Consider the following 13,629-nt stretch of genomic DNA (forward strand, 5'->3'; position numbering starts at 1 on the left):
TTGTTCTAGTGCAGTGGAATTTTGAGTGTGATTTTAGATGACATGCTAACTCTTTCTCTTTTTATTTCTGGTCAACTGAGATGTGTCTTTGCTCTTTCTTTTCCTGCCCCACCTCCCTCTGGCTCTGCAGAGACGGACGATTATGCTGAGATCATAGATGAGGAGGACACCTATACCATGCCTTCAAGTGAGTGCTCACACAGACGTACGCGTACACACAAACGTAGGTAGCACATGTGTGATAGTACGTTGAGAGACAGAGACAGGTGTCTACATGTGTGTGTGTGTGTGTGTGTGTGTGTGTGCGTGCGTGCGTGCTCGTCGTTAGCTTTGACTTTGATAAAATTTTTTCTGCCCTATGTAAATAATGTAAAGAAATACACTACATGTAAAGCCAGATGCATGCTTTCCATTGTTCTTTCAACAATCATCATGTGTTGTATTTCTAAAAAAAAAAGAGAGAGAAAAGAAAAGAAACAAACAAAAAAAACTGCAGAATTTTCACATTTGATATTTGTCTTTTTTTTAGATACATGGATGGAGTAGATAACTAGCCTGACAAAGGCGTGAATGATTACCTATATTCTCCATAGTCACATGTACTAATTGTGTTGAGAAGGGGAAGCCCAGACTAAAACCGTACACATTGTCAGTGTATTATTAGACCTGCAGTCTATATTTGTCTCAATGAGTTGTCACAAGATTTGACCGCAATCGCAGGTTCCACAGGCTGTTTGTACACATTATCTAGCTGCATTTTCTCCATCACAATGGACTTTTATGGAAAGGCCCTGGCTCCCTGTATGAGGTCTCAGTGTGTCAGTTTGGTCTTTCTGAATGAGCCATCAGTGCAGCGTGGACTTTTCTCAGGCATGAGGATGACTGTAGACTGTTTCCTATTAAACATCCTCCTGGATGATAGCTTTACAAATAAGAACTGAGTGCAAAGGGCCTGCTGTGCTGCTGTTGCTGCTGAGTAGTGCCTGTTCACATTGCCCTGCTGGCCCACTTTTAGGACTGTTGTTCATAGTACCCACTGCAAGTGTAATGGCTGATGCCACATGCGCAACATTTGGAGGCAGTAGAGATGGGCAGTAGGGATGCAAATTGCAACTGGGACAATGTGAATAACATAATGTGGCCTGTAGGATAGTGGGGGGGAAATACTGTTGATTATACCTCAGAAGAATGCCCATATAAATGGCCTCAAAATGTTGCCATGGTATCACCATCATAAGTACTTACATGCAGCCATCTTTCTACAGACACACAGCTCAGGCATTTGTTGCATAGACATTGTTGGATATGTGCATTGTAAAATAGCAAAGAATAGCTACACTGTAGCTATTTAGCTATTATTTTGGATACTGTAGCTGCTACAGTGTCCATTCTGTTTTCTAGTCTGTTCAATGTGTCGCCTCGCTATCTCAGCCATTGAAATAAGTGATGCAATAAGCGCAATACATTCACATGCACAAGCCAACGTCGGGTAGCTCATTTTCAGCTGTCCGGGTCATGTTAAGACATCTAGACTGAGCAGTGCAACAGTGTGGGAGCAACTTCTGTGAATTATGTTTTAGATTGCTTTTCACTTTTTTGCATTCTACCTCGGTGTTCATCTGAATTATGCAACAGGTAGCCAGGCAATCAAATTGGTCCATTTGGTGTTTCAATGGTGTTGTCAGTTTGTAAATCACACCTAACTGTACTTTAGGATGTTTTTCTTATGCTGGCTAGTGGTGGGGTGATCAATGGTACTCATGTTTGTTGCTTTCTCCTGTTGTTATTCCTATGTATGCACACTACTTTGATAAACCCTCTTGTCTTCAGACACAAATACAAAGGTAATCATTGGATAAAGGACGTAGTAACCTAGAGAGAGTTCTTTACTGCGATAATGGGCACTCTGTACTGTAGTAACCTAGAGAGTTCTTTACTGCGATAATGGCACTCTGTAGTAACGTAGAGAGAGTTCTCTACTGTGATAATGGGCACTCTGTAGTAACCTAGAGAGAGTTCTCTACTATGATAATGGGAACTCTGTAGTAACCTAGAGAGAGTTCTCTACTGTGATCATGGGCACTCTAGTAACCTAGAGAGAGTTCTCTACTATGATAATGGGCACTCTGTAGTAACCTAGAGAGAGTTCTCTACTGTGATAATGGGCACTCTGTACTGTAGTAACCTAGAGAGTTCTTTACTGCGATAATGGCACCCTGTAGTAACCTAGAGAGAGTTCTTTACTGTGATAATGGGCACTCTGTAGTAACCTAGAGAGAGTTCTCTACTATGATAATGGGAACTCTGTAGTAACCTAGAGAGAGTTCTCTACTGTGATCATGGGCACTCTAGTAACCTAGAGAGAGTTCTCTACTATGATAATGGGCACTCTGTAGTAACCTAGAGAGCGTTCTCTACTGTGATAATGGGCACTCTGTAGTAACCTAGAGAGAGTTCTCTACTGTGATAATGGGCACTCTGTAGTAACCTAGAGAGAGTTCTCTACTGTGATAATGGGCACTCTGTAGTAACCTAGAGAGCATTCTCTACTATGATAATGGGCACTCTGTAGTAACCTAGAGAGAGTTCTCTACTGTGATAATGGGCACTCTGTAGTAACCTAGAGAGCGTTCTCTACTATGATAATGGGCACTCTGTAGTAACCTAGAGAGCGTTCTCTACTATGATAATGGGCACTCTGTAGTAACCTAGAGATAGTTCTCTACTGTGATAATGGGCACTCTGTAGTAACCTAGAGAGAGTTCTCTACTGTGATAATGGGCACTCTGTAGTAACCTAGAGAGAGTTCTCTACTGTGATAATGGGCACTCTGTAGTAACCTAGAGATAGTTCTCTACTGTGATAATGGGCACTCTGTAGTAACCTAGAGAGAGTTCTCTACTGTGATAATGGGCACTCTGTAGTAACCTAGAGAGCGTTCTCTACTGTTATCATGGGCACTCTGTACTGTAGTAACCTAGAGAGAGTTCTCTACTGTGATCATGGGCACTCTGTACTCTGTAGTAACCTAGAGAGAGTTCTCTACTGTGATCATGGGCACTCTGTAGTAACCTAGAGAGAGTTCTCTACTGTGATCATGGGCATTCTGTGGCATAAGCACTTCCTCCTACCTAGCTGCAGCACTGTTCCCACAATCACAACAAAGAACACCCTCGTGTGTATTTTTGACTATAACAGCATTGACAGTCTCATACAATCTCTCTGTAGTAACAATATATTGATCTCTATACTGACAGCTAGTTATTTCTGTCTCTTATCACTAACCCATTTTCCCAGAATACTATGGACTAGATCAAGGTAATGATTGGAACATATACGGTAACTGGTTGTACTGTGATGGCATTTTGAGTTGGTGGTTGTTGTGATTGTTATTTTACGTTTGCTTGCCCCTGTAAAACAAAATTCTCCCATTTATTTCTGCATCCCCTGTTCATTTGAACCCCTTGTTGATGTTTGTTGATGTGCCGTCAGTTGTGGGGTGATTCGGTGGTAGCTAGATCCGAGTTATTGGATGATGATCTTGTTGTGTACATAAACCTGTCACAGGGCGTTTGGAGGAACCTCTGTTTAGTCAGATGATTGTACAGTAAAATTCTATATCATTTGACTTGCAGAATGATAACAAGGAGGTAGCAGTTGTAGAAACCTTTTTACAGGGCCAGTGTAACAACAACAACAACAACAACATGGCAACCGTTCACTTCTTCAATTTAACCAGGCAAGGTTACTCAGAACACGTTATTTACAGCCTGGGGGAGGAGGTGCAGGGAGAGGGAAGGTTATAAATAGATGTATTTACTGTAACATTTTTAAACCCACAGCACTGAGTAGCAGGGCAGTCTCACTGCATTGCTTTACCATGACACACTCTTTTTAAAGGCCACATTTTGAGGCAAAGCAGATGGGCATGAATTGAGGTCAACTGTCTTTTTTGTGGTATTTGCAATAATAATATAATGTTTATAATGTTGCAGCCCAGCCCACTATAATGATACCCACATTTAGTCCCATCCCCACTGAAGGCAGTATTGTTACAATGTTGCAGCCCACTACAGTATAATGTTACCCACATTTAGTCCGATCCCCACTGAAGGCAGTATTGTTACAATGTTGCAGCCCACTATAATGTTACCCACATGTAGTTCCATGCCCACTGAAGGCAGTATTGTTACAATGTTGCAGCCCACTATAATGTTACCCACATTTAGTCCGATCCCCACTGAAGGCATTATTGTTACAATGTTGCAGCCCACTATAATTTTACCCACATTCAGTCCCATCGCCACTGAAGGCAGGATTGTTACAATGTTGCAGCCCACTATAATTTTACCCACATTCAGTCCCATCCCCACTGAAGGCATTATTGTTACAATGTTGCAGCCCACTACAGTATAATGTTACCCACATTTAGTCCCATGCCCACTGAAGGCAGTATTGTTACAATGTTGCAGCCCACTATAATGTTACCCACATTTAGTCCCATGCCCACTGAAGGCATTATTGTTACAATGTTGCAGCCCACTATAATGTTACCCACATTTAGTCCCATGCCCACTGAAGGCAGTATTGTTACAATGTTGCAGCCCACTACAGTATAATGTTACCCACATTTAGTCCCATCCCCACTGAAGGCAGTATTGTTACAATGTTGCAGCCCACTATAATTTTACCCACATTTAGTCCCATCCCCACAATGTTGCAGCCCACTATAATTTTACCCACATTCAGTCCCATCCCCACTGAAGGCAGTAATGTTACAATGTTGCAGCCCACTATAATGTTACCCACATTTAGTCCCATCCCCACTGAAGGCAGTATTGTTACAATGTTGCAGCCCACTATAATTTTACCCACATTCAGTCCCATCCCCACTGAAGGCAGTATTGTTACAATGTTGCAGCCCACTACAGTATAATGTTACCCACATTTAGTGCGATGCCCACTGAAGGCAGTATTGTTACAATGTTGCAGCCCACTATAATGTTACCCACATTTAGTCCCATCCCCACTGAAGGCAGTATTGTTACAATGTTGCAGCCGACTATAATGTTGTTACCCACATTTAGTCCCATCCCCACTGAAGGCAGTATTGTTACAATGTTGCAGCCCACTATAATGTTACCCACATTTAGTCCCATGCCCACTGAAGGCAGTATTGTTACAATGTTGCAGCCCACTATAATGTTACCCACATTTAGTCCCATGCCCACTGAAGGCAGTATTGTTACAATGTTGCAGCCCACTATAATTTTACCCACATTCAGTCCCATCCCCACTGAAGGCAGGATTGTTACAATGTTGCAGCCCACTATAATGTTACCCACATTTAGTCCCATCGCCACTGAAGGCAGTATTGTTACAATGTTGCAGCCCACTATAATGTTACCCACATTTAGTCCCATCCCCACTGAAGGCAGTATTGTTACAATGTTGCAGCCGACTATAATGTTGTTACCCACATTTAGTCCCATCCCCACTGAAGGCAGTATTGTTACAATGTTGCAGCCGACTATAATGTTACCCACATTTAGTCCCATCCCCACTGAAGGCAGTATTGTTACAATGTTGCAGCCGACTATAATGTTACCCACATTTAGTCCCATCCCCACTGAAGGCAATGTTGCCCGTCGTCATTCCCTCAAAATGTTGCACATGTCCTTTGTCATTAACAACACAGTAATATATAAAAGAATATTCAGAGATTTCTCAAATATATTGAAATCTAGTGCTCCATTTATCCATACGCTGATGTTTATTGCATGGACAAAGTCAGGTCAACAATGATCTAGCAACCCCCAGGCTCTTAACCAGAAGTTTTGATTCCTATTTAAAAAAGTCCCCCCCCCCCCCCCCCCCCCCTCCAGTGGCTATTCTCTGTTATCATGTCCTCTAAATACTATTTACCCTTTGATTTGTTGAGGTTTGCTACATGTACAGGTTCTGAATGCCATTAATGAATGTAAGCAGCAAGGAAGGTATATCAATTATTTTTGTTTCAATGACAAAACAATCAGGGTTTACAAAAGTATAGATGGAAAAGTGTGACTTGCCCTTATACAGCCAACCTGACTTTATCCATTAGTTTAGCTTGTTCATGTACACGCGCATGTTATTGGCTGTTGTGTGTCTGTATTCCATGGCATGTATGCCTGTGGTTTGCTATTGTTGTTGCATGGTGTTGAGACTGAGCTCTGCTGATTAGACCAAGCTTCTCAGATTAGGAGGGTGGATTTCTTTGAAACACGTTTTGTTTTTTTACTTGAAAAGAACAACAAAGAAGGAATCATAAAGTTACACACATAAGTAATTAGTATTTGTGTGTTTTACATTAATTTGCCTCAAACGTCCACTTGGACTCAAGGATGAACTGATTGCATTTTGGTGGTCAAAGGTCAAGGTCACTGTGACCCTACGAATGCCATTTTCAAGCTCGCTAACGCCATATCTCAGTAACACCTTGACCAAATTTCTTCACATTTGGCTCAAATGTCAAAGTCTGGACAGACATGCATGTCGACTGCTGACTTGTTGGCGGAGGCATATATCCGCGGTGCGGTCGTTCTAGTTCTAGAATCTGCGACAGCCCTACCTTTTTTCCCGGCTTCCTGTACACCGCGCCTCTCCTGCCACCATTACTTCCTTTTCCGCGCCCGTGCTCCACAGTTTACAGTCTGAATAGCAACTTGCGCTGCGACTTTGGCGATACTACTAGTCACAACAACTACACCTCCAGTAATTTTCCACTGTTGTTGTGAGACGAGTTGTCGTCTTCTGTGCAGTGTGTTTTTGCGTTAACGTGATTAGCGAATAGCCAAAACGGACGCGGAAAAGGAAGTGACGTGGCAGGAGAGATGTGCTGTACAGGAAGCCTGGAAAAAGGGTAGGGCTGTCCCAGAGTCTATTTTCAAATAAAAATAGACTCTGGGTTCCCAGATTGCTAATGATGGAATTGAATACACCGATCCATAGAAATGACCAATGTACCCATACTGACTCTTCTAGATCTGCACTACCACTCTGATAAGCTTGGTAAATCAATGATCAAGAAGTGTGCAAGAGAGAGAGAGAGAAAGAGAGAGTGTGTGATGTATAGACCTACTCAGTTTTTCCTCACGTGTGTGTGTGTGTGTGTGTGTGTGTGTGTGTGTGTGTGTGTGTGTGTGTGTGTGTGTGTGTGTGTGTGTGTGTGTGTTTGTGCCCATGCATATATCTAGCACGGGACTATGAGATTCAGCGGGATCGTATTGAGCTGGGACGCTGCATAGGAGAGGGCCAGTTTGGAGACGTCCACCAAGGAGTCTACATCAGCCCGGTATACAGTCACACACGCACATGCACGCACACGCACGCACGCACGCACACGCACACACACACACACACACACACACACACACACACACACACACACACACACACACACCTTCCTTACTCCATAAGGACCATTTGAGCATTTAAAGTTCATGCTTGTGTTCACTGGTTTATGCCAGTCAACCGTTTATCATGATGATGATCATTATTTGACCATTCATCCATATCAGCTGACAACAGTTAGACCTACGTATTACCCATACTGCATTGCAGTGTGATGAATCTCTCTCTCTCTCTCTCTGTTTCTCTCTCTACCTCCCTCCCTCTCTCTCCCTCTGTCTCTCTCTCTCCCTCTGTCTCTCTCTCTCTCCCTCTGTCTCTCTCTCTCTGCAAAGTGACTTTGAAACTAAATAATCCAAAAAGATGTGGAGAACTTGGATGTCATATCACAATGACAGTACAGTTGTAACAGATCAAAATGATTGGCTTGTCACTCAGTGACACTGATATACCTGCTATTTGAAATTAAGGCCCTGTTTACACGGCGACGCTCCCCGCATAAAACGGCAAACTTTTTTAGCGTTAGTGCCTTCCTTTTACACGGTGACAGCGTTATTGGGGGGTGAAAACGCAAAAAAATGAAAACGGGTCCCAGAGTGGAATTCTTGATAACGCTGCCCCTTACTGTTGCTGTGTAAAGTGGAGAAACGCAATTCAGTTGATGACACAGCCCCCCTTCGCCATGTTAGACAATGGTAGGCAATAGGAGCATTGAACTAGCCCAATACTATACAGCCTTATGGCACAGGCACAATGAGTCACATTGACATTTAACAAACATGATAACGATTTGCTAAAAACACATAATCTGCGTTAAGTGCCCCCTACTAACGTCGCACATAGCCTATTAATCACTGTCTCCCACATTGAATAATTGAAGACAACTCACTGTCTGCGATGCATTTCCTCAAGTGAAGTCCCAATTGTGCTCAGGTCTTTTTTATGTTGCTTTCCTTGTTTTTTTTATTCGGTAATCCAATCTGGAGCAGTTTATTAGGCTACCATTGTGACTTCTGTCGCTCTATCGCGTGAAAAATCAATTTAAACTTTAATCACAAAGATAAATCAAGCCCGTTAGAAACAGACAGAATAGGGGAAGCTAGGCGTTTTTACCTTCAAAATAAAAGCCGTATTTTATAACTGGGTAAATAAAAATCAGGGTCGTCGACTCACTACGTGTTAAAATTGACTTTAGTTGTCTGTGTTCTATGTCTTCTGTGTATTTCAGATCACACACAAAAAAAGGTTGCAACATGACTATAACGACTATTAGTTTATTTAATTACCATTATTGTGAAGGTTTTAACCAGATATGTAAATGTTATTCTGGCTCACTTGGCGCTTTTGCGGCTTCAGTCGGCCTCAGTCTGCACGCAAATCGTTATCACAACAGCTGTGTATAAATGCGAAATAAAAGGTGAGCACGCAACGCTAGTTTGCCGTTTTATGGAGAGACGGTTGTCGTCTAAACATGGCCTAAGTCACGTAACTCAATTTCAAAAGGGTAATATAAAGAATACTGTATGTTGCAATATGCCTGTATTAAATTTCCTATACACATTTGTTGGAAATTTGAAAGCTGATGGATTTTCAGTTCCCTGTCTGCTCAGTGTAGTATTTAGGCTTGACGGATACTGATGAAGAGAAATTGATAAAACAAGTTATATTACCAATAGCTGTTCTACGACTAAAGTACATTGTGTTAACTTGAAAATGTAATGAAGTACGTTCTGTACGCTCTGAACCCTAAACAAATAAAAGAGAGTCATTTTTGTCCCAAGAGCTGCACGTACGTGGAAACCATCGAAGCATTAGAAAGAGTTTGTACCTTATGTTACTGCGTGATGGGAAGGATTTCAATCTGAATGTCTTCAAGTAAATGGCACCCTGTGATGGCAGAGTGGCTGAAGCTTAGCAGAGGCAATCCGGGTGTGTGTGTGTGTGTGTGTGTGTGTGTGTGTGTGTGTGTGAGTGAGAGAGAGAGAGCTGTGAGATGGCAGTGGATGCGGATGATGCTGAGGAGTGACAGTTGTGCTGACAGTGTTGTTTTGTCCTGGTGTTTCTGGCAGGAGAACCCAGCGCTGTCTGTAGCAGTGAAGACCTGCAAGAACTCAACATCCGACAGCGTCAGAGAGAAATTTCTCCAGGAAGCATGTAAGTTCCTTGTGCGTGTGTGTTTTCCTCTTCCAGCTGCTTTTGATGCACACGTACCAGTCTACCAGAAGAGATTTTTGTAGCGATTTTGGATATAAAATCTTCAAAATGGATGTCGCAGTAGCTCAGTGGTTAGCACTGTTACCTCACAGCAAGAAGGTCCCGGTTTCGAACCTCTGTCTTCCTCCAGCTGCTCTGGTTTCCTCCCACCATCAAAGACATGTATGTGAAGCTTCTTGCATACTATTCGCGCACGCGCTGGAGGCGGGGCTCCGAAATGCAGAATGTAACGTTCCCAATTCTATGTATTAAATTATAAAAAACGACCCTCAACATTTGGGAAGGCTAAGCCACACAACTAGTTTGTTATAATCGAACGCCATGCTTCAAAGGCAACTTTACGACGGTGAGGACTCAATCACAGCAGATATCCACTGATAGCCTACCACGGAGATCTCACAGGCACAGGCAGCAAAACCCGACGCGCTGATAGAAAAATCTCCATGGACGCGCCGCGCTGCGCTCAGGCCTCGCCCCCCGACACGCCCCGTGCGATGACGTCATAATTGCCGTGCGCCCTATGCACTTGGCTGGGCACGAAGAGTATGCCACAAGCTTTAGGGTTAATACTCCTGTCAGTGACCCTGACCAAGGCATTGGCAATTGAACCTGAGTTGGTCCCCGGGCACAAGACTGTGGCTGCCCACTGCTCCTAGTTCTTAGGAAGGTTCCTAGTAGAGGATGGGTCAAATGCAGAGGATGCATTTGCCCATGGGGATAAATAAAGCATAACTTAACAACTTAAAGTGTAACTTACCCCCAAAACACTTTTTTCAGCTTTTAACCAATATATATGGCTTTTGGGGTGGTATGTGAAGGATTCTGGTCAAAATCTCCACATTTGAGACCAATCTGTTAGAATTTTACAAACCCCTATCATTTCAGCAGCATAAGTGCCCTCTATGGGTTCAAACCTGTTCTTTTTGTGCCCTCAAATGAATGGCCGATTTGGTACATCGTTACGTCACGGTGGTATTTGCGCGTGCCCCACTCATGTGAAAAAAAAAAAAAAATCCCATGTGATTATTACTGTAGTTCACATGGCGCAAGCCCTTTAAGAGCAATGCACAGGGGCGGACTGGGATCATAATTCAGGCCGGGCATTAGACACCAAGCAGGCCAGGCCGATACGGGCGGACGCGCGTGCCGGCGTCCGAAGGGCGGCGGCGAAAAATTTGGGCCGTTTGAAGCCCAATTTGGGCCATTTGAAGCCCAATTTGGGCCGTTTGAAGCTTAATTTGGGCCATTTGAAGCCAGATTTGGGCCGTTTGAAGCCCAATTTGGGTCGTTTGTAGCCAGATTTGGGCCGTTTGAAGCACAATTTGGGCCGTTTGAAGCCCAATTTGGGCCGAGTCCAATTTTACAATGAGATGCACCCACTTTAACCCTGAATAAAGTAATAAAACCACTAGTAAACCAGTAGGCGGCGCCTGGCCTGCTGTTCAGTGAGTGGCCTGACTGCGGGCACCAATTTTTTTTATTTTTTTTTTCAGGCCAGGCCAGGCCAGGCCACCGGGCATTTGCCCGACGTGCCCGATTATGCAGTCCGCGCCTGGCAATGCATCATGTGTAATCGCCTACTGTGGCTAATGTTAGCGGCTAGCTAGTTATGTTACATGGCAGTAAAACGCCACTGAATGACCAAATTGATATAACTTTTAACCATTTCGAGTAACACTGTTTCCATACGGATCACCAGCGTTAGTTTGTTGTTTATAACGTGGCTGGCTATATTTCTAACGTTCTATCTCTCTGATACATTGAAAATACTGGGAGGCGGGCCATAGCGACTCTGTCGATGATTTGATTTGACAGTTCTGGGCGTTGGCGTTGGCCAATCCTGGTGTGTTCCACCCCAAATCGATTGTGTTCTGGCGCAAAGCCAGTGGGTTCCAGGACAAAACAGGCTCGAGCCAACGATGTTATCTTTGGAACAGCGCAGTAAATACAATATTCCTGGAATGCAAGTTTAACTAAACAGTTACATGTCCTCTGCATTCTACATCAAATGAAGACATTACCATTAGTTTTATTTTGTATGTTACATACTTATTGGCCAAGTTATGTTAGTTTATGAGCTAGGAATTCTGCCAGGGTAAAGGAGGGAGTATAGGCGGCCATCTTGCCTGTAGTTTTCAAATCAAATCTGAGGGGGTCAGACCCCCTTTAAATCAGACCAAATGCAGGGCTACAGTTTGTAACAGCAATGGTATCATTACTTTGCTGACATGAGAAAGTGTCAATACATCTAATTTCACAGTGAAACAATGAGAAAATCTTACATGCTGTATTTTCAAATAGAGTTTACTGAAATGAACCTACATCTAGATATGCAGAGATTGGTAATTACCGTTTTTAGTGGCAGCCACATTAGCTCCATTGCTAAGTAACTGGTGGTTTGATTCTGACTGGTTTGTAAAATCTTGGGTATCTCACCATGGTTCCTATAGTACAACCTGAATAAAGCACTTTGTGTCGTAGTTACCTCTCGTCTTTCCCTCCAGTGACCATGCGTCAGTTTGACCATCCCCACATCGTCAAGCTGATGGGAGTCATCACTGACAACCCTGTTTGGATCATCATGGAACTCTGTACACTGGGAGAGGTAGGAGGAACTGATGTGTGTGCAGAAAATCGGAGGCCTCACTGAGACCCTTATGTAAAGTACATCACCATGGAGTTTCTAACCAAGGAGTGAATTTGGCATGAAATTGGAGGTGAAAATCATTTGAGTTAAGTTGATGTTGCTGTTTGTATTGATTGGTTGTATTGATTGTTTCAGTAAGCAAATTTTTAAGGCACACTTGAACTGGTGCTGCAGCTGTACAGCACACCAGATGGGAGGCAGTGCAGTAGTTAGCAGGCCATCCAGTGGCTAAGTTGAACATGTGTGTGTCATTATATGAATTTTGCCAACGAGGTTATCCCCTTTCATTTCTCCTCACTCAGCCCCTGGATATTTAAGCAATATCACACGTGAGGGAGTGAGGTTGTACTCTAACATCGCCACAGCTGTGATTTGGCCGTAGCGGCCTCGTGCCGAAGATAAATCACAGCCATGACGATATTAGACAACAGCAGCACGACCTCGAGTGTCATATTGCTTTTATACAACAGTTGTACAGCATAAGTAAAGCTATTCATCAACTAATAATAGCACTATTTCAAGTAATTTGCGACAACAGATGATTTTTGTCTGTTATTTGTCTCCGCCAACAAAAACAGTTCCCTCAGAATTGCACTACCAAGTGTTGCCAAGCAAGCAGCAACAGGTAAACTTGCTGCCTGCAGTTTCCCGACTGCAAGCTAGCTAAGCTAGCTAATTTCAGGTTAGCACAGATGATTTCAGCTTACCGTTCATAATTAAAGTTAAATCCATATTGCCGTCCCTGGGTGCGAGCGCTGTTTGAACGCAGCCTAATCAAGGGAACGTTTAGAACAGCTGTAAAGCGGAGTGATATACACACAGTGCCCATGATGTTATACTAAAATATCAGCACAGCTAGGATCCCTCTTGTCCAATCAAATAGCTCAGGCGGAACTAACTCTCGTATAAAGTAGCAATAGCAGAGCTTGTTTAACAGAACTCTTCAAGTGACGATTGCTATTCGCTCCCTCTCTCTTCCTCTGTATGTACCTCTCTCTCATTATCTTTGTCTCACTCACTATAACTCTCTCATCATGTTTCTCTGCCCAAACATCTTTCCCTCTCCCTCGCTCTCCTTCTCTGCTCTTCCCTTTCCATCTGTCTCTCCTTCTCTCTCTGCCTTTCTATCCCTCTCTCTGTCCTCCTCTGTCCTCCATAGTTGCGTTCATTTCTGCAGGTGAGGAAATACAGTCTAGACTTGGCGAGTCTCATCCTGTACTCCTACCAGCTCAGCACAGCACTGGCCTATCTGGAGAGTAAACGCTTCGTACACAGGTATGCACTAGGGTAGGACGGTATCCCTATCGCTCCCACATTATGTTTGATATTTCTTCATTGTTAACAGCATAAATTAAACATAAATATTGTTGTGGCTGGAG

The 13,629-nt window shown here is 43.3% G+C and overlaps 1 protein-coding gene across 3 annotated transcripts in view; it reads left to right on the top strand.

The window, feature by feature from the left end:
• The window catches only part of LOC310782188 (focal adhesion kinase 1-like), a gene marked incomplete at its 5' end in the record, with an annotated part of 170,277 nt that overhangs the window by 84,908 nt on the left and 71,740 nt on the right, over positions 1-13,629 (top strand). For 2 of the 3 annotated variants that reach the window (XM_083642876.1, XM_083642874.1), the window contains 6 exons: positions 131-187; positions 3,298-3,318; positions 7,236-7,333; positions 9,459-9,543; positions 12,108-12,208; positions 13,410-13,525. In XM_083642876.1, coding sequence (XP_083499002.1) covers positions 131-187; positions 3,298-3,318; positions 7,236-7,333; positions 9,459-9,543; positions 12,108-12,208; positions 13,410-13,525 — 478 coding nt within the window. The remainder of the gene's footprint in view (positions 1-130; positions 188-3,297; positions 3,319-7,235; positions 7,334-9,458; positions 9,544-12,107; positions 12,209-13,409; positions 13,526-13,629) is intronic. The other variant, XM_083642875.1, reaches the window with a different exon arrangement.

This window comes from Poromitra crassiceps (assembly GCF_964638095.1).
Source record: "Poromitra crassiceps genome assembly, chromosome: 1".
In the NCBI taxonomy this organism is placed as follows: domain Eukaryota; kingdom Metazoa; phylum Chordata; class Actinopteri; order Beryciformes; family Melamphaidae; genus Poromitra; species Poromitra crassiceps.